The sequence below is a fragment of the Epinephelus lanceolatus genome, chromosome 17 (assembly GCF_041903045.1).
Source record: "Epinephelus lanceolatus isolate andai-2023 chromosome 17, ASM4190304v1, whole genome shotgun sequence".
In the NCBI taxonomy this organism is placed as follows: Eukaryota; Metazoa; Chordata; class Actinopteri; order Perciformes; family Serranidae; genus Epinephelus; species Epinephelus lanceolatus.
The window spans coordinates 21,840,521-21,866,955 of NC_135750.1; the positions used below are offsets into that span (position 1 = coordinate 21,840,521).

Below are 26,435 nucleotides of genomic sequence, written 5' to 3' on the forward strand. Positions count from 1 at the left end.
TTGTTACTGTTGCTAAAATTGGTCAATTTTGTTGCCATATCAAACTGCAAACTTATTCATCATCAGTAAACAAGTTTCAACAATAAAATGTGATCAGGTTTGGGACCTTGCCAACTGTTGTGTCGGGATCGGCTGCAGACTGACTTGGCAGAGATGGCTGCCATCTTGTTTTTACATGGATTAGTGTATTGTGCTCTTACTACCACTAGATGGCACAAGAAAAGTGTCCACAAACAAGGACAACAGGTCTAAGTTAAGAAGAATGAAGTATAAGGTCAAGCAATAGCATGTGTGCATATGTGATGCCCTCATATGAGGACACAGGGTCTCCGGAGGATATTAGGCTCCTCAACATGTACTTGTAATGCCATTTTAACAACACAGTTATATTAAATCATGAATGTTTTTCAAAATTTGCATTTATTTGTGGTATGGTATATGTTTTTTTCAACTGGCACTCAGTAACGTAATGTTAACTCTTCATGATTCTCTGCTACAACTTGAGTGGATGCTGTCAGACTGGTTCAAACAAAGCGGATCATCTGGGGAATCAAGTGCCAACTTGCACGGAATTAACAGAGTTAATGTTGGTTGAGGAAATGTTCAGGAAATCAAATGATTTATGACACTTTTTAAATAACATACTTTTAATCTTTGGGCTCTGAGAAACGTATCAAGTATTTTCAAGTTAAAAGGCTCAAGACTGAGTGATGTCACAAGTAAGTGGTGTTAAAGTCCAAGTCAAGTTGCAAATCTTTTTAATTTGGTCAAGTCTAAAGTCATAAAATTTGTGACTCAAGTCCACACCTCTGCTACTTAATATACCACTTGTTAAGATACCATAGTTTATTACAGTTAAATAAACACAGTAACATAAAAATCAGGTCAAACTGGAAACATGTGATGCTACCATTTTTTAATACAAGTAACACAAATGTATGAATAAAGAAAATATGTAAATCTGGAAAGTACTTCAGTACACTTATTACAATTTGTATGCAAGGTTTGACAAAAACATCTTAACTCAAAGTCCACTGACAAGATTTCTTCTGGAAGCCTCAGTCAGATCTTGTGTTGAAGGCTCTGGAAGAAATCTAATCCATGGACCTTGTGTTACAAATTTTTCATCAAACTACACTAAACATATAAACTATATTCTAAAGATCAGGGTAAAAATGAAGATTCAAGCTGAGAGAGTCCAGAGGAAATCCAGTTTGGTTGCTTATGCAAAATAATTTTGGTCCTTGAACTAACCTGATCAGTAACAGAAATATCAAAATAATGTTTATTTGTCACCGGACTGAACTTATAGAAAACTCATTAGGCCACATTCAATTAAACAGTCACCAACATGGACCTTATTCTAAGACTAATTTAATTGCTGTATTATGTAGATACCCAGGTGTAAAATTAATGATGGCTGGATTCCATTTATCTGCTTCAGTTTCAGGGTCCTGATACTTACAGAGCCATCATTAATTTTATTACTAACACCTGTTTTCTTACCATGACAAGTCAAAATATCCGCTGTGAAAATCAGATTTCTGCCCTGATATCTTAAAATGTCCCATCAGTCCCACACAGCATGAAACACATTAATCATTGAGCATATCAGGAGAGACTTAAGAGATGTCTGTTCATGACAATTCATCAGTAACCACATCCATTAATCTGTATCAAAATATACATAACAATAATAAATAACTTGTATAAAATCAATATAAAGTTTGTTGCCTCAAGTCCATGTGCTCCAGTATACTCCAGACCAAATCTCCCAAGTCTTGTTAAGAGCACTAGACAGGTCTGCTATTCTCTGTCAGGCAGTTAAAGTGCGTTAAACGTTTTCCTCAATAATTATACTGTTTATTATTATTATATATTGTTTAAAAGTATAGAAAACTTATTTGCTTGAATTTATTTACATCTATTCATACAAAGTTGTAAAAAGTCTCATTAAAACATGTCAGTTATTCTAAAAAAAGCAACTGTCATCAACATTAATGATGTTCTGGTATCAGTTATTTTCTGCTGGCTCAGTTCGATGACTTCATAAGTGATGTCGCAATAGGATTTAGTGTGGCAGTATTGCACGAGTGTTTGATAACAGGAGTGACTGACTGAGACAAAAGAGATATTGCACGCTGACAAGCAGACCACACGCTGATGCTGTCACATTTCAGCGACGTTTCATGTCAGCCATGACGGTGAGTGCTGCGTTCCAGCCAGGAGAACCCATCACACCACCACCTAAGAAACATTAAATGTATGAAATGGCCAAGAATTAGTCCATTTTGTTTTGTTCTGGGAAATCATTAACAGTTTACTAAGCTACCCAACATCATCTAGTGACATCATTTCTTTTATCATCAGCAGCGAGGATAAGATTTCATCCAGTGGTTCTGAGCTCTTCTTACCTGGATGAGCGCTGCTGCCACACATATACAGCCCTTTGATTGGTGAACAGTAGTCTGACAGCGAGGGTAAAGCATTCTGTAAAGACAAAACCAACATTTTTGTAAAACAATTTAATAATATGATAAAAGCAGCCTGCCATTTCTATAATACATTCATACACTGTAAACGGTGAGTTAGTGTCACTTTCCACAGCTGATGTGAACTTTGATTCTCACTCACGGGTTGTGGTAAAACTGTCTGTAACCATTAACTGCTTGTACAACAGGGCTGTCCCTCTGATGGTGAACACTACAGAAATGCAAAATACTTCCTCATCCAGTGAACTGTTGATTGTGTCAAGCAAATCAGCTGTGGATCAATATTCAAATTGCTGCTCAGCTCTACAATGTGTACAGTGTGTGTACCCCTCCAGTGAGCCCAAAGATCCTCTCCAGGTCAGGTGGAGTCAGGATGTCCCTCCCCACCACCGACTGTTTAAACCCAGGGGCGTATTGCTCCACCCAGTCAAATGCTGAGGAGACAGACAAACACATGGAAACAGATTAATCAGGATTCCTTCAAACACAGCTGATCCATTTTGGACTTTCAGCATCTAAAAAGGACAGATCGTGGCTTAAAAATGTGGGTGTCTCAATTTGGAATAAACATTTTCTTTTCAATACATTTTTAAATTTAAGCTTTAAGCACAGCATGTTATAACTCTTGGATCGTTTTGTGTGTTGAACCTGTGTCTGCGTAGGCTTCCCTGTCCTGGTCTGTCCATTCCTTGCTGTCTATGTGGAATGGGGTGAACTGGGTGAACAGTGACACCACGTGGCAGCCAGGGGGAGCCAGAGTAGGATCCAACACAGAGGGAATGTGCATCTCCACCATGGGTCTACAGAAACAGAGAGGCATGATGAAACAAGAGCGGTGGGTGAATCGTTGATGAAAAAGTTTTTAACAGACACACTGTTGGAGCTAGACCTCATGTTACGGGGACAGAATACTTCTCATTCTAGGCTCAGTGATATCGACAAGATGTGGATATATGAACAATCTAACCCAGTCTGTTGTTGAATCATGTTGGGATAAATGTGTGGAGAAACAGCCCAGTTGCCAGAAGAAAATGTACAATGATAGAAAAAACAATTATAAGGCATATAATGTCATAGCTTTATGATGTAGGCATTGTAAGGATTTTGTATGGTGCAGTATACGCCTTGCATCTTGCACGTATGGTCAGGATGATTTGGTTTCTGAATGTTATCTGTTGAATCTTATATAAGTACATAGAAAAAAATGCTTAGGTGTTTACTTGGAGTGTGAAGACATATAGTATGTTCCTTGCTGAGGGACGTCCATTCATGGCCTCTTTGTATGCAGTCTCCAGTACCTCCACGCTTTCACAGTTGAGATGAATGGAGCACTGATGGTGGGGTCCAGGTTTATTATCTGGTGTGGGAGATGCTAAGAAGTTTGGTAGCTTGTCCACTGCCACTGTGAAAACACAGGTCACAACAAAGAAAATGACATGGAATCAGCGTTTGCTCTGAGATTATGTTAAAGTGTGTGCTTAAGTTTCAGTTTTCTGACTACTAAAATAACAAGGGCAAAAATAAATAGGGCAACAATCATAAGTTGAGCCTAACACTGCTCAGTTCCTTCACCTTAAGCTAAGACTGTTAAAATAAATTCTACATAACAGAGACTGTTGTTGAGTCTAAGAGGCGATGCACTGTAAAGGATCAGTTGGGAGTAAAGACTTCCAGAGTAATAAAGCCCTACAGCTCAGGCTCTACTGTAATTAACAAGCAGCAGCTACAAATGGCACCACACAGGAACACCTCTAAACATCTTTGTAGTTCTTAGCTTTACACTGTTTTATAACACCCCAAACTTTGAAACTTGTGTTTAGAGTACCAAGAGCTGAGGCAGTGACCTAATCTTACACTGTAACCAACAGTATTCAATAATGGGGGAATAAGTGCTGATCCCTCCTGATACACTACATCTGTTTGTGCTTTACTGCCACGTCTATATCCCCTTATAACTTATCACTTCAAGTTCAAGCAGGACAGAAACAGAAGAGATTTACCGTTGATCTTGGTGACAGGGGAGGTGTAGTCTATCTGATCTACAGCTTTGATGAACTCTGGAGAAAGAGCAGCCTACAGTGAAAACAGGAAGCCAGAAAAAAAATCATATTGTCTGTTGCCATGGTTACATGTGTGTTTATGTCTCTATATTACCTGTGGCGTGAGGTTCTTGAAGGTGACCTACAGCATAGCGTTTGATAAAACAACTTTACTGTGGATCTCTGTGCCGTCCTTTAGCACCACTCCCTTGGCAGCACCTTCTGAACCGACCAGGACCTGTCCTACATCCTGCCAAGGACACACATTGTACATGCACAAAGACCTAAGTACAGATGCTAGAATGTCATTTCCACAAAATAAACTGCATCACATACATAATCAGTCCAAACCATATTACCTTCTCAGTGAAAATGTCTACACCGTAGGATCGAGCAGAGTTAGCAATAGCGCGAGACATGCCTCCCATGCCTCCCTCCACATAACCCCATGCTCCCTTCTCCTTCTCCAACTCTCCCATCACATGGTGCAAGAGCACATACCTGAAAGACAAGGTCTGTGTTTAATTCAGTGCAGTTAAACCTGTAGTGTGTGTGTGTGTGTGTGCCACAGGGTGTCCAAAAATGTGTCTCACCCACTACCAGGATTACTTGGACTGGTCATGGCTCCTACCACACCATCAGTAGCCAGAATTGCCAGAGTCACAGAATAAGTGAGAGTGAAGACCTTTTCTCAGTTTATCCTACTGTCCTACTAAGAGCTTGCATACATCTGCACAATACAGTCAACCATTTACTTTTGCTATAATGCTGCTTAAATCACCTTAGCATCCTTCTGTGAGAACTTGCCCATCTCCCTCTGATTCATGGCCATATCTGAGCCCAGGGTGAGAGACCTTGGTGGGGCACCTCCCACCCCCTCCTCCAACATGGGGGTAAAAGAATTGGGGTCCCTCATATACACCTTCAGCCCATGTTTCTATAGATATTTGCACAAAAAGTAGAATTACCACTTTGCGGTTGTATGCGTCTGTCAACAAGTCAAGTTGAACTTACAGTTTAAATCCATGTCTGTGAAAGCATGGATGCTTCACCAACATCACTTTATCATTTTATCCTATGAGACATTTGGGCTAATTGTTGTCATAATTAGCATATGAATTCTTGAGTTATGGCCAAAATATGTTTTGTTAGGTCACAGTAGCCTTGACCTTCGAACACCAAAATCTAATCAGTTCATCGTTGAGTCCAACTAAACATTTGTGCCAAATTCTGAAGACATTCCCTCAAGGTGCAGCAGATATCACGTTCACAAGAATGGGACAGATGGACAACCTAAAGACATAATGACTCCAGCCACAGCTATAGCAAGCACAGCAGCATGACAGCTAAGAATAGCAAACAAAACCTGTTAAAAAAGAGTTGAATTCATACATTTTTTGACTTTGCTATGTTTACCTTAAGTTCCAAGTCTGTGTGTATGTGAGGTCTTAATAAACTAAGCACATAGGAGCACCTGGAGAAGTGGAAACCTGCACATGAGAAAACTGTTACTAACAAGGACAAAGTAAAGTACATTTCTTTTAAGCATGACTTGATACAACACTCATTAACACAGCTCAATAAATTATAAACTTTTAAACGTTAAAAATTACAAAGCAGTGTGTGTTTCTTCACTTCATGGTGGCATCTGGGCATGCAGATATGTGGCGTGTGTGTTACTCTGGATAATCCACAGAACCCGTGGTCGACAGTTTCCAAAATGGGTTACTTTTTAGTTAGAATACAGTTCCAGTATACAGTGTCTGAGATACAACTGAGAAGATTTTTTTCCTGGTTAAATTTTGGTGAACCGACCCTTTATGACCTGAGTCGAACCAGGATTGTATCCCAGCCAGAGGCCACCCTACCAGGGAAGTGTTCCTCTGAGACAGCTGCTCCTCCCAGCACATATCTGCGCTCCAGCACTGCTGTCTTCAGTCCTCCCTTCTGAAGATATGCAGCCTACACACACACACACACACACACACACACACACACACTAAAGACACATCAGCATTTCCCTTTTGCTAAACCATATGCCTTTAAAGGGCCAGTGTGTAAAATGGGTTGAAAACAGTGACATCAGTGGTCAAATTCTTGATTGCAGGGCTCACTCACTCACCCCTCCCGTCGGGTAAATGACGGTGGCCTCGTAGGGACAAAAAGCCTTGCGCACGAGTTTTTCAGGAGTAGGTCTATCTAGCGACGAGGTGAATGTTTATTTAGAAATCTAAACCATGTTACGATATTGTAATGAATCCCTCACGAGCAGGAGACCAGAGGAGCGTTCGGAAAAAAGGCCTGTTTATTTGAGCACTCCAGAAACTCCGGTAACACTCCAGGGGGTAAAAGACTCCGTCCCAAACTCTGACTCTTCTGGCGTAACACACACACTCCATAACTTTACACACATACTCGTTTACCATACTGAGTGGGGACCCCCTCCCCTCTCTGCTTCACCAATCTCCAGTCCGCACACTGACTGACAGCGTAGCCTGTAAATAGAGCTCAGCTGTTTATTTAACCTAGCAATATCTCCGGACTATAGTAGCTGCAATGGACGACTTTGAACGCGATTTTGAAGAGTTTCTTGTAGATCCAGAGCCATACCTGTTTGAGCCGGAGCATACAGATGAGGAACTCCATGTGTTGGATGCTGAGCGGGCGAGAAGAGAGGCTGAATGCACAGAATGGGATTCGGTGCTACTGCTACCATCGTTGGGGAGATATATCATCAGGAGGAAAAGCGCCGCAGAGAGTGCATCACAAGGAGTGAAGTTGCATCTTCTTTTCCTCGCAGATGACGGTTCGGGTTCATTCTCTCCTGTTGCGTGGTAAGTGTGGTCCATTCGCAAACTTTATAACTAAAATAACTTTTCACTACTCTCTATCGACGAACTACTAACACTCTCTGCTGTTTCCTCCTCCTTCTTCCTTCCTTCCGCTGTCTTCGTTGGTTCATTTATACACGCGAAACGCGTTCTCTGGCTGGCTGGATTGTCCGCTCGGTCTGCCGTACATACATGGCGGCGCAAGATGGCGACCTCTCTAAAGCAAGGCCCTTGCTATATATATATATATATATATATATATAAAAGCATAATTATAAGGCTACGAAAACCAAATGAATTTTATTTTATAGTGATTATACACTTGTATAAACATGTTAATGGGTAGAATATTCAGATTCAGATTCAGATTGACAATAAACCATGCCAAATATTACACACTGGCCCTTTAATGTATTACAGCGTAATACATAGCATAGTGTAGGTGTTGGGAAACAAATGCATTTACTCACTGCCACCAGTCCATTGTGTCCTGCAATGACATGTCAGACAGATTTAAAATAAAAAAGTAAATTCCCAACAAAGATTAAGCTATTTAAAATATTAAAGATTAGCTTCATTGACAGTTTTTCACATTTAAATGCTACTGCTCTCCAGTAGCATTCTCTTTGCAGCCAGCTTGAATGAGTCCAAATTTCAACAATTCAGATGAAACTGTGATCTTGCAAATAAATAAATACATACGAAGAGACAAAGCCAAACCCCTACTTTTAACAAGTGAGATAAAAATTATTAATGATTACTTTTGCAAACTTAGCTGACACCTATCAATGTTGCAAAGTGTGACGCATGCTGTTATTAATAAACTGTAGCACAGCTCCTGAGTTTATTGCACCAACAGTCCGGACCTCTCACCTCCTCCGATGACCACTGCGTCATACTGGGATTTTAAAGCTGTGTGACTGGATCTCGTCGCTGTCCCCACTACAGTCACAGCCCTCCGTCCCCGATCAGTCCACACCGCTGCAGCCATAGCACAAGTTTGAGACAGGAGTCTACCTCAGTCCCGCCCCTTTGTATCCTGCAGCTGCATAAAGTAGATCCCGGGCTTCCTGTTGGAGCTAGGACCGCGACCCATCTATGAAACTGGTCTGGACTCGAGGTCTGGAAGTGGATGGGGACTCATTATCGTATTTAGGGCATAAGTGTATGTGTAGTTGAGGTATGGATGCAATGGCAACTTTAAAGCTGATAAGGAACTTTGGAGATCATTGGATGAGGCGGCAACTCCCTAGATTTGGCAGAGGAGACTTACAGAGGAGAGTTTGTCCGTTCATGCCTGACTTATTTCCCTGATGTTTGCTGTTCAAATTAATCAACCAATTTCCCCTTCCTTCCCCTTTCTCCCACTGCAAGGTTTCACATTTGTTGTATTACTGTGTTATCATTATGTTGTTCTACTTGTCTGTAGGTTACTCCATACACGTAGGCCTACATAGCCAGTAAAATAATTGCATTAATTAATCAATTAAATGTAATAAATAATTGTTAAAAAAAATATCAACACATAAATTAAGTTTGAATTATTTTCTTGTGTAATTAAGAAATTATATTTTATGGCAGGAAAGCAGGAAAAGATAACAAAAAGAGCCAATAAGAAGACTTGGTGAGTTGCACTGAGCAGTTCCTTGAATCCATCTATCTATACATCTATACATCTTTACATCCAGTTATCTGTCTGTCATATCCAGATGTCCACTTGGTGGCGTAGTTGTTCTTCTACTTAATCCAGCTCCAATCCAGTTTATGGTTTTCCACAAACACAAATTTACAACTTTAAGGTTGCAGTTATTTTAGTTAAATCTGATTTATTCATGTTACATTATATTTTTATTTTGTGTGTGTGTGTGTGTGTGTGTGTGTGTGTGTGTGTGCGTGTGTGTTACGACTTGAGGTGGACAATCATTTTCTGAACAAAAACCTTGATGACTGTATTACTGTAATCTCCAGACTCTGTCCAGGTCTGGGGAGTATACAAATATGACATATAAAAAAAATTCCACAAGATGTCAGAATACACTGTGAACAAGGTAAAAAAAAATAGCATTTGCTCCACTGAGCACATCTGACCTGTTTGTGAAAGGTGTTTGTTTTTACACATCTTTACCATACATAATATATGAAAAATATATATAGCCTACAATTGTTAAAGAAAATTGCAGTTCAAGACATCCTTTCTCGTCAGGCATAGTGTTGGGCTCAAATCATCTCACAGTAAGGGTCCACCTTAAGAGTTTTAAGATGAGCTCTTAACAAAGAACGGTTTCTTAGTGCTGCTGTTGAAGATGTCATATTGGCCTAGTGGATCACTTAGCATGCATTAATAAGATAAGAGGCCATAGATCATCTGTGGGCCTGAGCAGCAGTCCAGGGAGTAGACAGAGCAAGAGGAGGAGACTGCCTACTGGGATCTGAGGAAGGAAGGGTGTTAATTGGCACAAAAACAACCAAACACAGCAGAACAGAATCAAGTTATCGTCTCATCCTGTCCACATAATGTGGAGTTTTGACTATGTTTTGCTTAGACAGTGTAAAATAATTCCTGAGGCTTGTATAGATTGTGCACTCTCTTGGTGGAGGGAATGAAATGAGGTGTTACAGTGATCTAGAGTTTCCCGCTAGACCTAACATGCCTCTCCCTTGGTGTATTAGAGGAGCATTAGTTCCAGGGAAGAGAGATGATCCTGATAGGCTGTCTGCTTGGTTTTCCTTTAAGGAACGTCTGCGGACAATCGCCAATCAACCATAACTAGATCAGAAGCAGGAGATTTTGTTCTTGTAAGCAGAAATTAACACTTCATTCCCCTTTGTCGGCAGAAATTCAACACTACAGCCCTCGAAGGCTCTCCCAGGCAATAAAGGAGAAAATTCAATTATGTCATAACAGTGCCGCACCAAAACACAATTACCTAATTTTCTGGAGGAAAAAAAAAACTGCTTCTTTCTCCTTCAGGCAGAAGATGTTGGGCCTGGAGACATCTCTCTGACAGCATTCAGAATTATTACATATAAGGTACAGTCAAATAGCAGATTAAAAATGGTGTTATCATGGAGGAAAAAAACCTGTGTCTGAGGAAAGTGTCTAAACCGACAATGGAAACAAAAATTGGTGCGGCATGACTTCACTCAGCACAGCCAAGAGTGCCAATGGAAAAAGGATATAAGTTTATTGGGCAAAAATTGAAACCTTTGCTGGTTCTGACTTCTTGAGATATTTTCTCTCTTTTTGTGTGATTATAAATTGAATATCTTTGGGTTTTGGATTTGTGCAACACACAAAACAAGCAGTCTTAACATATTTTCTTCAGGGTGTCTACAGGTCCTTAAAATGTATTAATGTGTCTTGACTTCAATGTTACAACTATAAGGCCTTAAAAGTTATTAAGTCGTCTTAAATTTGAATTTGTGAGGTCATAACAGCTACAATTATTTTATTTTAATTTCTTCATGTGAAAATGGGTGAAGCCTTTCTGTGTAAAAGTCCAAAATGTAGACCGAGTTAACCCACTTTTAATGACCACATAACACTTCCCTCTGCACAAGACCACGTATAGCCTACTACTTGCCTGCAGTGCTTAAATAAGTGATTTGTCTAAAAATCTGTCCTAGATATGGTTAAAAGGTGTCTTTAACGGCTCTTAAAAAGCATTAGATTTAACTGTCTGATACCTGTAGACACCCTGTTCTTGGATTTAATATTATTGGGGTTTTTTTCACTCAATGTGACATAAGTTACACATAAATTCTGTTTATTATAATTTACCATGTTAATAGGATCTATAAGACTTCAGAAAATATTATAATTTAATAAAACGTACAGTAAATAAAATACATTGTGGTATTAGCTCAATAACTTGCATGTTTATTTTCCTTATTCTGACCAAATTGGTTCTATAGGCCGATATTATTGTACAGCTTAGGGCGTACAGTTTGTTTCAACATTGGGGGACACATATGAAATGGGGGGCTTGGAGTCCTCTGACATAAAAGTTTGAGCATCCAACACTTCATTTCCTTCTGGTGAATTTCTATACACCAATAGAGCGCTGCAGGACTGAGTCCTAAAATCCGGAAATTAGTTAGCATTTTTACACTTCTGGTTCCCTCGTCTTGAAGTCAGTGGCTTTTTCAATGAGTTTTTGGTTGCATGCCTTAGGACATTTTCACATTTTATTCTATGACATCAAATAGGTCAGTAGATACTCCATGATTACAACTGCAGTGTAGTTGGTTTATAGCCTAATGTTAGCTTCTTACTTCTGGGGATAACATTATGCATCAAAAATCATAAAAGTCTTATTCAGTTGTAAAGATGATCTTGCTGAGCAAAATGTGTAAGTATCATAAACTTTTGTTTGCCACTTATTTCCTGCAGTAATCCAAAATCCAATGAAAAAGTCCAATCAGCTTTTTGCGAAGGAAACCAGGGCGATGCTAACATCTGGGATAAGCCTATGAAAAAACATGATCCCGGCTGCAGCACTCTATTTTTGCCCTTTTGTATCAGTTTAATTCAAATTAAAAGTCCACTGCTATTGTTTTGTCTTTGGAGTGGGGAGATGAACCTCTAGTAAAAGTTCAGTCAGGAAGACAATACTTTTCATGCTCGTGCTGTAAGTTTTCCTTTACACCTTGCCATTCACTCTTAGCACGTGCTCATTCACTATGTCTAGCTGTCATCGTCTGAGTCTGTCAACTGAGTCATCAGCTGCTTTCAGCCGATTCACAATCAGCCAACAGCACAGTGTCACACCTTCTCTGTCAGCCTATCATCTTACTGGTCGTCATTGTAAATATGGTTCTTCGCCCTTCACCTCCCCATCACAACCTGGTCTTTATGGATCCATCAGCCTCATTGGCCTCAGCAGTCAGCAGCCTCAGAGTCATCAGCCACCACCACCACCACCACCAGTGTCCAGACTCCATGGGGAGATTTGTCCTGCTGCTGCTCACATGTCCCTCAAACACAAAATATCTCCCTCTGGTGTCCAAGCACCAAAGACTTCTGTTAAATCTTAATCAGCACAAATCATCTGTTAATCTGCACACTCATATTTCATATCAAATATGATCTGTACGTCATTCTTCTGTCTCTCCTGATTGAAATGCACATTCTACACCTATGCATACTGCACATATGAAGTTTTGTGGTGCCAAAATAAACAAATAAGCTAAGCAGTTGAAATACTTTGTGTATCAGTGATCAAGAAAAGCAGAATGAGGGAGATAATTGGTGTGAAAATGAGTGGGCTGAATCACAGGCAGGAATTTACATAAAAGACCAACACAGCTGTTATTTAACTGTTGACGTAGCTTGATTTTGCCCATAGCTGACTATCTAAACATAAATCAGTTGAATAATTAATGGATTACACAACAGATTGAGAGGCTGTGACTTTTCAAATTGGCAAAGAACAACAATGTATAAATAATATGTATCAAACAGCTTTGTGTGGGCACTCACAAAACTAAATAGTAAGTTAAACATGCTGATGTGTTCAGTTTGGGTTTCTCTAGTCGCCATTTAATGCAAGATTTGGACATATGCAACTGGTAAAAGATTCACAACACTGCGAATGGACTAAAAAAGCAGTACCAAGTGACAGGTCAAGTGTGAGCAGATTAAACTGATATTGAATGTATGCAAGAAGTGTTGGCCTCTGCTCTTGGTTGCAGCTGACCTGCAGTGACCCGTGTGATAGCTTTCACAGATGCAGCCCATGCACATGACAGGTTTGAACTCCCTGCCAACATGCATTCACGAGTGGCATGGGTATCAGCCAATAGCCTGAGTAGGACTCGGCCATAGCAACAAATCAGATCATTTCCTCATCGCGGCCTGTGGTGGTGCTCGCTGTGTATTTGTCCGCCACGGCCTCCCTTGCTCGCCCCTGGCTGGGAAGCATAACGGCGTGGAGGGGATGGTGTAAGAGGCAGGGAGCTGTGAAACCAGCCCCCGGGAATGTAAAACTTTAGGGACTGAATTCAGCCACAAGACGCTCCTGACTGCGCGCCCAAACACTCAGCATTTAACCTGGTTTCTCATGGAAGCTGATGGATTTGTGAGGAGGCGTCGGATGACAGCGGAGAGCACAGGCAATGATCCCGGGGTTGCTGGTGCATCTGCCGGGGCAGAAGTTCGATGGCTGGGGGGCAGATTCTGGGGAGTTTCGGAAAGTATCGTGGGGAGCCTGACACCCCGGATCGGAGGGGAAACGGAGCTACAGACTGTTGACTTTATCCGCACTGCACAGGATGCACAGACAGAGGACTCTGAACCAGACTATGAGGGTTTGCCACAGGGAGCCTCCACTAGCACCCACATGTTGGCTGGAGCTGTGGCCGGGATCATGGAGCACTGCCTCATGTTCCCCATCGACTGTGTCAAGGTAGCATAGCTCAGCGGCTAACCAGCTGACCACAGACTTTTTCTTTAATGAGCCTGGTTTGTATTGTGTGTGCTATTCTTATAGTCAACATGTTTGTTAGCATTAGCTCGCTAACCTAAACACACTGCAGTGCTGGCGGCTGTGAGGACAAGGTCAGTCGGCTCAGTAGCATTGCACATCCCCTGCTAGCTAACCTGTTAGCATGCTAATATAAACTAACCGCCAGTGACGTTAGCTGCTGGCTAGTTATGATAACCGTTAGCAGGGTCAAACAGTGGAGTCCATTTGGTCACATTGCGTAAAACTACAAAAACATCATCAAACCAATCTGCTGCCAAAGCCACAACGGAAATAACAGTACGTAGGTGATGGGTGTGTTATAACTTATATTAGCAACTTAGCCACTTCATATAGGGTTAGCTAATGAGAGGAGCAACTTAATACCAGCTTCCTGGAGACCAAAGCTACACACTCTCTGCACAAAAAAAGCTGCTGGTTGAATGTTGTTTTTAGTAACTTAAACACTGTCTGCCACTGTTATTGCAAGACACACAGACATTAATTACACTGCAGTTTGAGACCATTTGGCCCCTCCAGGTCACAGTAGAGCATCTGTTGCTTCTCTCCTAACACAGTTTGGTCCTCACACACCCTAACTAATTCTTTACAAAGTTCTGTTGATCACATGTGAGTCATGCCACTTCATTGCTACAGTTCTTATCATGTGGTCTTATTTGTTACACATTACTTTTTAACATGGCTAGAGAGGTATGACCTGTTGCCCCAAGAGGTCAGCAAGATGGAGCCACGCTGCAGTGAGCGTGTTATGACACTGGCACAGGGTCAGAGAGATGAGACAAACAGCAGCGAGCTCATAGTCAGCTGTCCATGTCAGACTGAAAAGCTGACATGCTTCATTCATGTCTCTTCCACCTGTAGTCCATCTCCGTCACATCCTGTCCAACCCTGAGCTTGAACAAAAGTAATGTTTACAGAGCCTCCGCTAGTACACACTGTCTGCTACACCACACTGCTATTGCATCTCAAATCGTGGAAGATTAGGGGCATAGTGACTCAGCAAAATGAAGCCTGCTGCACATTTACACAGGAAACTGAGCAAAATTTGAGCTGCATCCAACGATTTCCTTTTTTTATTCAGAGGATTCCCCCTACTTTAAATAAAGACTCTTCCTCCTGCACGATAAGCTTCTCACTTAAGAGATTGTTGTTTAATTATAGTTTAGAATAGCCTGTCATTTGCCTGAATGTATCTTAAGTCCCAGTAATTAGTTGTGGATTTAAAAGAGCATGTTGCATTTGTACATCTGCCAGAGTGTACACTGCACAGCGCACACGACTGGAATTTCAAATGAATTGATAGAAATCAAGAAGCCCTCATTGTGTGCTTTAAAGAAGGGAGGATGTAGTGTTTGCATTCAGCACAAAGGTCATTGCTTTCTCCATGTGCAAACATACCATAGTTAAGTAAACTCTCCTCATACCTGTTCCATTCACAAGACATTCATGCCTGCGGTTGTACGAAGGAAGTGAGTATTTAAATTGCAGTCTCTTTTTACTATTGTGCAAAGAGATCTGCATGAAGTAACCTGATGCATATTCTTGTACCACTATTAGCTGCCTCTCTTTGGGCCCTGCATTCCACAGCTGTAGTATATAGAGACATGAGGCCATGTTTATGCTAAGCTAGAGCACTACATGCACACACACAGTGGGGTGTAAGTTTGTCCATTCAGCTGGAAGTTTGGTATTCAGAGATTATGCTGCTGCTCGTTCCTCAGAGCAGACGCACTCATCCAGTGCGACCCCAGGCAACCCTCTCTCATGCCAAATAGCAGGTGACTGAACATGGATCCCCGGCACTTCCTTTGGAGAATGTTTCTATAGTGTTACTTATCTCAGTGTGCATGTGTGTGTGTTCAGAGGAAGAGCGAAAGGTGTGCTTCAGGGTCAGTGGGGAAAAGAGGCTTACAGGAAGTCAGCTTATGTCCCCTTGTGACCTTGGAGCTCATAACGCCGTACTTCCTTCTATTCAGTTATGCATGTACACAACACACAATGTCGAAAACCTCATTTCCCTCATTTGACCCCTTCTTCACACTGCAGTCTATTCAGAACTCTTATTATTCTTTGCAGATCGTAAGATCAAATTATGCATTACATGCTATTTTTATATTAACACCTGGTCTAATTTGTTTAAGGTCACAGGTGTAGGTCTTGTTTTTTTAACATGAGGGGGCACACATATCAAACATGAAACATTTTTGAGCATCAAACACTCAATTTCCTGCATTCTGGGGAATCTTTCTGTGCTGATTTTCACCTTTTATGCATCAAAATATGGTGTAAATATCTTTAATTTTGTCAAAATAAAAGCCCTTTGCTGCTTTCATGTTTTATTGGGTGAGGGCACAAACGCACAAGTTCTAAATATTGAGGATGACGTGTCCCCTGCTCCCTCCCTGAAACTTACACCTATGTTTAAGATATTACCAAACTTAGTACCTACCCCCTGTGGGTGGGGAGGGAGCACACACTGTTGACTTCAAACTTTGCTGCATTCTACCTTTCTGTCTTTTCCAGACACGCATGCAGAGCCTCCAGCCCGACCCTGCAGCCCGTTACAGGAACGTCATGGACGCTCTTCGCCGAATTGTAGCCACGGAGGGAGTCTGGCGGCCGATGAGGGGGCTGAATGCGACAGCGGTTGGGGCGGGACCTGCCCATGCCCTGTATTTTGCCAGCTATGAGAAACTCAAAAAGACTCTAAGTGATGTCATTCACCCAGGGGCTAACAGTCATTTGGCTAATGGTACCATAAAACATGCACATACACACATTCACAGTGGCATGTACCGTAGATGTACACATCATGTATGGCTACCTTAACTTTGAGATCATGATAAGATAGATTGATACGAAGGACTTGTCCAACTCCAACCCTAATGCCAAGCACCATCAGTGTGAGCTCTATGAAGCTGCTGACTCAGCCCGGTCCATGTTTAGCGCAGACATGGCCTGACCAGTTCCTAAAAATCCTCAGCAGGCCATCAAATGGGATTGGGCCTTCTCATAGCTACACTAGTAGGCTGTAGGGAAGTCCCAAGGTCAGCTGTTGATCTGTCGCTGGCTTCTAGGAAAGTTTAACAGTTTGTCTGGCTACAAAATAGAAACAGATTTAACCTATAGACTCAATTTGAAAGCCTTACTCTGAATGTCAACCATTGCCTTATTCCCTATTCTCCCTACTCTCTCTTTCTTCCCTCTTTTCCAGTTTAGTGGGAGGCTGGGTAAGTCTTCTTTCTCCCATCTCCTCTGCTCTCTCTCCTCTCTTTGTCCTGTCTTTTTAAGCTTTTGAGTTTCAGTTTGAATTTCTCAGAAGAGCAATGGACTGCTTTGTCCACTAGGTGTCTCTATTTGCTCAGGTTTGGCTGCCTGAATTCAGTCAGTGGTGATCTCTAGTGTAAACCTGTGCAGTTTGCTGAATATGCACCAATTCTGCTATGACGATATGTATTGTTTTGAGCATGACATCTGCAGCTTTTAGGATCAGGCAGTGAAGGCTGAGACATGATCAAAAAGGATTCTTACAGTTGCAAATGAAAATGATTTTTCCCTCTCATTGCTATGCCTCTTTGCTGTCGTCTCCTCTGCTTTCCTTCTGTTTTCTTTATGATTTTGTCAATGTGTAGTAATTTCCAAGGTGTATTTGTTTTAGGAACAGCTGGGTGTGTGGCCACTCTGCTTCACGATGCAGTCATGAACCCAGCTGAAGGTAAGGAAACATCTTACTTTGCATTTCCTTTTGCCTTTAACCACAGGATTAAGACATTTATGTTCTCAAAACAAAAGTTTGCCATGTAGATACTTCAGTGAAGAAACATACAGGTGCCACGCCTGGGCCAACCATCCTCACATGTTGGCCTTAACCCTGTCTCACAGACTGACTTCCACAGCTGCCTCCAGTCCACCTGCCCGGACATGTTAGTAGAAGGACACTGGTCAGAGTCCTCGTGTGCAGCTGTTGGATGGGATGCAGCTGTCTGAGCAAACCCTATTAAAGTGACACACTACATCCTTGTGTGTTTATTGAAACTTTGTGTGCTTTAAGAACAGATTTACAGTAAGTAATAGCTCACAATTCCTTTTTTTCTTTCCTGTCTTTGCCATCTTTGCACGCGGACCTTTGACTTCTTTGGCTGTCTACTCCATCGATACGTCCACCCATGTTTCCTCAGTTGTGAAGCAGCGCATGCAGATGTATAACTCGCCCTACCGCGGCGTGATGGACTGTGTACGCGCCGTGTGGCATAACGAGGGCACTGCTGCATTTTACCGCAGCTACACCACCCAGCTCACCATGAACGTGCCCTTCCAGGCGCTCCACTTCATGACCTATGAGTACCTCCAGGAGCTGCTCAACCCCCACAGACAGTACAATCCCTCGTCCCACATGTTGTCTGGAGCTTTGGCCGGAGCCATTGCGGCTGCAGCCACCACGCCTCTGGACGTCTGCAAGACCCTGCTCAACACCCAGGAGTCTCTAGCCCTCAGCTCCCTGCCTTCTGGCCAAGGCCAAGGCCAAGGAGCCCACAGACACATCACAGGCCTGGCCCACGCCTTCCGGACAGTTTACAGGCTGGGCGGCCTGAAGGGCTTCTTCAAGGGAGTCCAGGCGAGGGTCATCTACCAGATGCCCTCTACAGCCATCAGCTGGTCGGTCTATGAGTTCTTTAAATATGGACTCACCAAGCACCAGCACGACAAGAGGAGAACACAGCACATGGAGGCTGAGATTTAGATATCTCCTCTAATATTGTTCTGCCCTCCCAGTGAGGACACGCTAAACTCAATACGCACATAGAATCTGACTAAAGTACCCCTCAATTGTCCCATCCCTTACAGACATAGCAGATCAGGAAGACCTCTTCATAGCTATAATTCAGCGACACTATTTCAAGACTAGGTTTGGTTTGAGTTAGGTTTTTTCTCCCCTCTAGAAGAAAGCACCCTTCACAGTGTTATAGAACTTACGTTAATTTTGAGGATTTTTTTTAAGCCATTCTAGTGACCACTACGTTTGTCTAAGCTGAGGAAAAATGTCACGAACGCACACGTTTTGAGTCGGAAAGGTAGTCAGCAGAGGGCAGTAGTGTTACTTTGTTAACTCTCTCTTAGTTCCATGAGCGTTGCTGTCCTAGGACCAGATTTTTATTTTCACTAATCCAATCCTTGGGTTTGCGAATGGAAATTATAACTGACTCCTGATCTGACCCCCCTGTCTGAATATTTAAATACACTTTTTAAAAAAAAATATATATATATCCCACAGTAACCATAGACAAGAGAAATTCACTCTCTAGTTTTGGCTAGACAGGCATTCAGTTCCTTATCAAAATTTCTTATTGATTTGGTCCAATTTAAAAGTATCTCAGCTGTTTGGAATCAAAAGCAAACTGACCCTTACACACATTAATTTTCTGCATGAATCAGTACCCAGATACCCTTTGTCGAAATGTAATGGAGCCCTTTCAACATTGCAAGTAAAAGTTGACAGCAAAAGTTAAAGTCCATCTCTTTGATGCACTTTAACTTCATCTGATTAGTCAAACTGTGTAATTTAAAATGGAGTCCAGCAGTATTTTATGGTTTCACTGGTTACCAAAAAGACCATAGACCAGATTTGGGTTTCCCTTTTTTTTTGCTACTGACTTCTATATTTTTTTCTCTTAGCAGAAAATACAAATATCCAGTCTCTCTGGGGTATCTGAAGAGTGTGTTTAATTTATTTTTAATAATCTAGATTCCTTAAATTATATTTTATTTCCAGCAAATACATTACTTCAAACATTCTCTTTTGTTTTCACCTGTTCATGCGTTTAATTCACCCTCGGATCATCCAAATACTCACCATTAATGCCTTGTGTAGGTGTTTGGCAGAGCAGACCAGGGCAGCATTAAGACATATCTGTGCATTAACTGTAGCTATCAGCCTGTTTTCAGCTTGTGAACTACTGAGTTTTAATATCCATGCTTGATGGCAAAGGTTGTGTACGTTGTACTTGCCCAGAAGGAGATCAGTATCCCACAAGATGTATCTGTACGCCCATTGAGTACACATAAATGGAAGCTGTCATTCTCATCGACTGATGTCTGATTGTTTCCGACACTGAATTGCACTCGTTGAATAAAGACTGAGCAGCGGGGCTCTCCTCGCTGCTCGTAAATGATGGGAGCTGTTATGATTTCTTTAAATGTTTCTGAATACTTTGCTATGTGAAGATGACTTAGACTGTTCTTGCCTATTTACCGGTCCTTCCAAATACAGTAAGTCCATATTGTCATGATAATCTGGGTGTGTACACAAGATCTTAAGTCTTTGTTTTGCTGGTGAATAGAAACCAAAGAATGGGATGGATGGAAAGGAGGCAATGCCCGAAGTCACATCTGTACTGCCAGAAACACACGGTGAGTTTGTGTTTTCAGGTATTTATTTTTAGTTTGACGCAGGTACAGTTGTTTAGTCTTTAGCACAGGTGCAGATTTCAACTTTGACCCTCAAGACTGAAAACACAATTTGAACTTGCGGACACACAGCGTGCGTACAAACAGCTGGGATGGTGAAGCTTTGGAATTCAACAAATGATGCGGGATCATGTAAACTTTGATGACTTTAGAAAGCAAAATTTGTTGTTGGTATGGTCCTGAGAGGTAGATTTGATGTTGCAAATGTATATTAGTGGCTAAAAAGACAACGAAGAGGCAACAAGCCTGACATAAAAATCCTTAAAACTATATTAGCACAAATGTAGAGTATGTTGATAGTGTATAGCTTTGAAAATACAATTCAAACAAAGTCCTTTACTTTCTTGTCATTCTGCTATAACATTTAGAGCTATCAGGCCTCTATGCCTTTAGGACTTGTGATCATGCTCATCTTTCTCCAGTGGAAAGAGGAGCTTTGAGACACTGGAATTCTCATTTTGAAGCAGTGGAGCTCACTGACACTTCTGCAGAGGGTCCTGGAAACATGCATTCCCACTGAATGTGAGCAATCTGTGCGGTTAGAAATGCATCTGTTTGAAAGTATAATCTTTGGAAGGATATAAAGTTTGGAATAACATGCTAAAATATTTAATCTTACATGTGAACAAAAGCATGTCAAATGTTTTTTAATTATTATTTTGAACTGTGTACAAAATTACATTATATAACAAGACTGCAATTATGTTTAATATAAACCAACTGCATTTAATAGTGTCAGGTGATTGCACCAGGTAGAGACTGTAAACTCATTAACCAGCAATTATTATTATTTGCATGGTAAATTGCTGTTTAGATCATGAAAAGGTTTGCCTGCTCTTAAAGGGACAGTTCACCCAAAATCAAAAATACATATTTTTTCTCTTATCTGTAGATTTATAAGTCTTGATTGTTTTGGTGTGAGTTGCAGAGTGTTGGAGATATCTGCTGTAGAGCTGTCTGCCTTCTTCTTCTTCCAGCGGTATTGTGCAGTAGGAGTACACTCATGATTTCTGGAAAGAGTTTTTTTAAATGTATTTTTTGGCGCTTTGAACACCAAGCCGAGTGCCATGTAACTCCATTGCATTGGAGAGAAGGCAGACATCTCTACGGCTGATATCTCCAACACTCAGCAACTCACACCAAAACTATCTAGATTGATAAATAGCACTATGTAAGATGAAAAATATGTATTTTGGATTTTGAGGTGAACTGCCCCTTCAAACTCTCTGGCTTGGAATAATAGTGAATCATATACAGTCACTGTAGACAGTCATGACATGTTCACGTTATGCTCTATCGGGGAAAAAATAAAACAGACAACACCAAAATCCTTCAGTTAGAATCTGTGGACACGTCAGTTCCAAAGAAGCAAGTGCAACACTCCTACAAATTGTGGTCAGGAGTGACAGCTCCACCACCTCAGCCTCTATACACACACAGACACACATATTCACACCCATGCTTGTCAGGGAGACACCTGTTCAAACAGGGAGTGGTAATGAACCGTCTCTGTCTCTCTCCAACTATCTATGCATGCATGTGTACAGTATGTGTGGCCTGTCTCAGTCATACGCTGTTAGAATGGTGTGTTTGTGTGGCTCTCTCTTTCCTCTACTGATACTCAGCCAGCCAGAGCGTGTCTACTGTGTCTCAAATGAAACTCATGAGAGACTGACTGACAGGCTTTACATGAGAAGGAAAGGTATTAAGTACCTACTGTGAACTACTGTGATACAGAAACTAAAGAAACTGGATGTCATATGTCACTCAAATTTTGTCTGCTGTGCTATCTCTGCATGTATTTCCCTGTCTGTGTGTCTGTGTGTGGGAGAGACTGGGACTGAGCCTGTCTGCTCCAGATCTCAGCAGTCTGAGAGGAGTAAACTATTTAGTCTGGTCATTTAGCCCTCTCTTTCTCACTCTGTTTGTGTAAGCATGCACACGTGTGTGTGTGTGTGTGTGTGTGTGTGCGTGTGTGTGTGTGTGTGTGTGTGTGTGTGTGTGTCTCAGGCATGTGGCCAGGAAAATAAGGATTTTGTCCCCACACAATGGTGCAAGCAGATTGTTTACTTAAGTAAAAATTACTAAGTTATGACTAAAAGTCCTGCATTCAAAACTATTGGCATTAAAATATAGCCTACATAAAACACCAAAAGTAGAAGTGAATACTATATAGTATAAAACATGCATACTCTCCTAATCATCAATCAAGTGCACACACTGCTGTCCCAAAAACACTATCGCTCATTATGTCATTATTATTATTATATTGTATGTCATTACTATTATTGTATTGTCATTATGACTACTTTCACCTTTTATTTGTCTGTATAAACCTGTAACTTGCATGTGCTGTCTGACGGGTCGGGGTGGGGGGTTTTGTTTCTATATTTTGTATTGTCTATGTTTAAAAGCAATAAAATGTGTTTAAAAATATATATATATATATATATATACTATCGCTGACCCCCCCAAAAAAACCAAAACTGAATATTTGTTTGATTTAACAATATTACCTGCAGATCATGAGACGTGACACAACAGGCCCTGTGAGGTGCACTTGACAGGTGTAACTGTGATAGGCTCTTAGAGTAAATAATTCCAACTGACATATGTAGACGATGCAGAGGGACGCCATCAAGCAGTTGACAATCTTGCATATCCTTGTGCAAGCAAATTAGGTAATGGGCCAATTTCAAAATGACATAATACTGGATAATAATTATTGATGCATTATATCACTTAATGTTGCAACTGGTGAGGGTGGAGTTAACATACTGCCTTAATCCATATCCTTATTAGTTGATTTATATTTTGTATCAAGAATATGAATCTGCAAAGTAACTAATCTTATAAAAAATGTAGTGGAGTATAAAGTGACATAAAATGGAAATACTAAAATGAAGTACAAGTACCTTAAAATTATATTTTAAAAAAGTACAATACAATACCTTCTGTATCTTTAAGGATTGTGAACATGATTGGTTGTCAGTAGATGTAATTAGCCAATCAAAAGCCTGGAGTAGCGGTGTGGGCGGGGCTAACATCTGACCTTCGAGTTTGAAATTGTTTGTGTGAAGTATGAGCTCCGTGTTGTCAGCTGAACAGCTGTGGTTATCAGTGTTTAGGAGGGAAAATTTAGACTTTGCGGTTATGTAAAAAATGGCAGCTACTAAATTATTTAATGAACATGTCAAAGGAAATATCCAGAGCAATATATTCAAGGAAACTGCTGTTGTACGCGGTAAAAGTAGCCTAATATAAAAAGGCGTAGGAGCTACTGGTGTCATGTCACTGAGCAGCTGAAACAAAATAAAATCAGGAAATGTCACTTCCAAAAACATCTCGCAATACGAAGAGACTGTTTTCAACAACAGACCGGATCAAACGTGGCTTCACTGTCACCGGACTGAATCATCTCCATCTTCATCTTCAACACAGGCCGCCTGCACCTTGCTAAAATGGCGGCATCTCCACCACAAGCCACCCACCAGGTAAGATGAAATACTTCGTAAACGCCCGCCGTGGCTTTTAATGACAATAAATGTTTTGGTTATTAATAATAAATATGATGCGGTGTTCTTGAGACTGTTGGTTGTCTCTGTTTGTTGGCTCTGCCTCTGCCTTTAGAGCAGCTAATATAATATGCTTGTACAAGTTCATGTGAGGTCGTAAACATTAAGTATGTGGTTTTATTAAAGTTTGTTTTGGTCTGGTTGGTTTGGCTTTGGCTTTGTTGGTTTGGTCTGTAGCCTAGGCTACTTATCTCAGCTGTCATTTTGTACTCCCAGGGTTTATGACAGTTTCACCTGCTGCTGAATGCATGTTAGGGCCTAATTTGGCAAGTCTCATGATCTGGGAGTAATCCTTTTTTTGGGGAGGGCCCATCAGATTAGTAGATCTGGGATAGCAGTGTGTGCACTTGAGTGATAATGTGGAGAGCATGCATGTACCATACTGTATAATATTCATCCATTTCTGGTCTGAGTGAAATGCAGAGGCAAGAAAATATTCTTCTTAGTAGTTTGAAGTCTGTGATATTGGCCTTCTCTGCTCTTTTCTTCTCTGTATGAAAACAAAAATCACGCTTCTTGTCACTGGACATTCAAAAAATGTGTGCCTCTGTCAAAGGTGTCAAGTAGACAAGTAGTGGCCTATGTGTGATAAAATAATCACAACTCAGAGGTCCACATATCACCCCTTTTCTGGAGTTTTCAGCCTCATGTTAGTCTTCATCAGCAAAGGGATCTGCGGTCATGTGTATGGAATTTTGGTCATGTGATCACAGGTGGTCACGCATGTGGGGAGATCTCATCCCTCATGTCTGTTCAAGGATAGTCTTTGGTACCAGGGGTCTCATTTATAAACATTGTACGCCCAAAATGAGGCCTGAAAGAGACGTACGCCACTTCCCACGCCAAAGTTGTGATCTGTACAAATGGACGTGATGGGAGAAACTTTGACCCATGGTGAGGTGGAAGGCCTGATTGTGGAAACTGTCAAATTTTTTTAGCGCACGCCACTTTTTGGCTTTTGTCTGTACTTATATTTTTAGTATGGATCCTAAGCATTGTTTTATAAATGAGACCCCAGATGTTGTTGCCTTGTTCACTGACTTTAACGTGTTCTCAGTCAATATTGTGGTAGGTTTTGGTCTGATATTCAAAGACAGCTGGTGCTGGTGCTTCAGGTGTTTATTCAGTCCTTTGTCCAGGATCATTGTCATTTAAACCAAAGTAGTGTTTCCCACAGTTGTTCCATTTGGTGTTGGTAAAGTTCCCTTTGTACATGAAATAAGTGTTGTTAAGACAAAAGTCCTTCCTCTTGGCAGATGACACAGTCATTGCCTTTCTGCAGATGCCACCACTTCTGTTTGTTCCTGCCGTCGTTAGTTCTTTTAGCATGTCATCATGTCATGGCAAGAAGAACACGGATGTAATTAACAACGTTGATAATGGCTGCTCTCCAGCTAAGTGTGCCAAGTCCACAGCCCTCATATGAGTTGGGTGGGACACTTCATTGGAGCTATGCCATCAGTAATGTCATTAGTAACACCTGTGCTTTTCCTGCTCTTACATGTTTAAATGTTTCCTGTATTTAATACTGATTTTATTCACAAGGCTTGTAGTGCAAAGACAAATGATTAAACAATCAGTCAATCAGTTAGTTAGTTAGTTAGTTAGTCTGTGTATTTTATATAGATAACTGTGCCCACGTTTCCGTTATAACGGAAATTTATTCCCTCTAAACGCGAATAAATCGCACGTTAATCAAAAACTATGAACCAAAAAAGCACAATCTATCCTGAGTGAGACAAACTGCTTGATCCCCGTCTCCAGTGTACCAGCAGAGAACCTGCAGAACCGAATCAGCGAAAAAACATCCTTTTGTTCCATAAAAACACACCGGGCTACATGGTCTCTCTACCTGAGCAGCTGAAGCTGGGGCTCGCACCCTCGACACACAGACACACTGACGGTGCTTCTGCATGCCAGCCAAACGTGTGTGCAACTGTGAGAAATAAATATGTACGCTGCCTTTCTATTTTTTTCTCCTTTCCTTTCTTTCTTTCTTTCTTTCTTTCTTTCTTTCTTTCTGTCAGCGACATACACTCCTAACACAGGACGGGTTGTTTTTATTGACTGAGTTGATTATTAAGTCATAGTGATGCGCGGATCGGCTCTGATAGCACCCGAATCAACATGTACGCATCAATCATCCAGCTGTTACAACATGATTGAGCTAGCAAAGCAGTTTTGTGTTGCTGTGTGTGGTATTCAGTTTTGGGAAATCACGATGTCTAGAAAGCATCAGTGGCTGCAGCTGACAGGGACAGCTAACACTAGCAGCAAAGTTAACATCAGGACGTCATCCGTTAAAAGCCTCCCGTTGTCGGATACGACATGAAACTACTCCAGTTAGCTCAATCATGTTGTAACTAAGACATCCGCTGGAAAAAAAATTTTTTTCACGGACCGTTTATTGAATTATTACAGACACCGCTAACGGCTAACAGCTAATGGTTAGCCCAGCTAATCTACGATAACCATGTTAATTACAACACAGAAATAGTAACGTTTGTTCAATCATTGTGTTTATAGACTTTACAAACATCAGATTACT

The 26,435-nt window shown here is 41.2% G+C and overlaps 1 protein-coding gene and 1 pseudogene across 2 annotated transcripts; one reads left to right on the forward strand and one right to left on the reverse strand.

Moving 5' to 3' along the window:
• Window positions 1-2,111: 2,111 nt before the first annotated feature.
• On the reverse strand, window positions 2,112-8,560 carry LOC117248638 (pyridine nucleotide-disulfide oxidoreductase domain-containing protein 2-like; annotated as a pseudogene). Its single transcript, XR_013487915.1, has 14 exons — window positions 8,236-8,560; window positions 7,833-7,852; window positions 6,400-6,493; window positions 5,948-6,021; window positions 5,307-5,468; window positions 5,125-5,216; window positions 4,891-5,032; window positions 4,647-4,781; window positions 4,493-4,565; window positions 3,728-3,894; window positions 3,141-3,279; window positions 2,820-2,926; window positions 2,415-2,490; window positions 2,112-2,247 (listed from the first exon to the last, which is right to left on the reverse strand). The product of XR_013487915.1 is annotated as a pyridine nucleotide-disulfide oxidoreductase domain-containing protein 2-like (transcript).
• A 4,706-nt stretch (window positions 8,561-13,266) lies between these two features.
• On the forward strand, window positions 13,267-20,017 carry slc25a28 (solute carrier family 25 member 28). The gene is made up of 4 exons (XM_033613522.2): window positions 13,267-13,769; window positions 16,371-16,599; window positions 17,506-17,562; window positions 18,026-20,017. The coding sequence occupies exons 1-4, from the start codon at window positions 13,425-13,427 to the stop codon at window positions 18,586-18,588; spliced, it is 1,194 nt and encodes a 397-aa protein (XP_033469413.1). The 5' UTR covers window positions 13,267-13,424; the 3' UTR covers window positions 18,589-20,017.
• The last annotated feature ends 6,418 nt before the right edge of the window (window positions 20,018-26,435 follow it).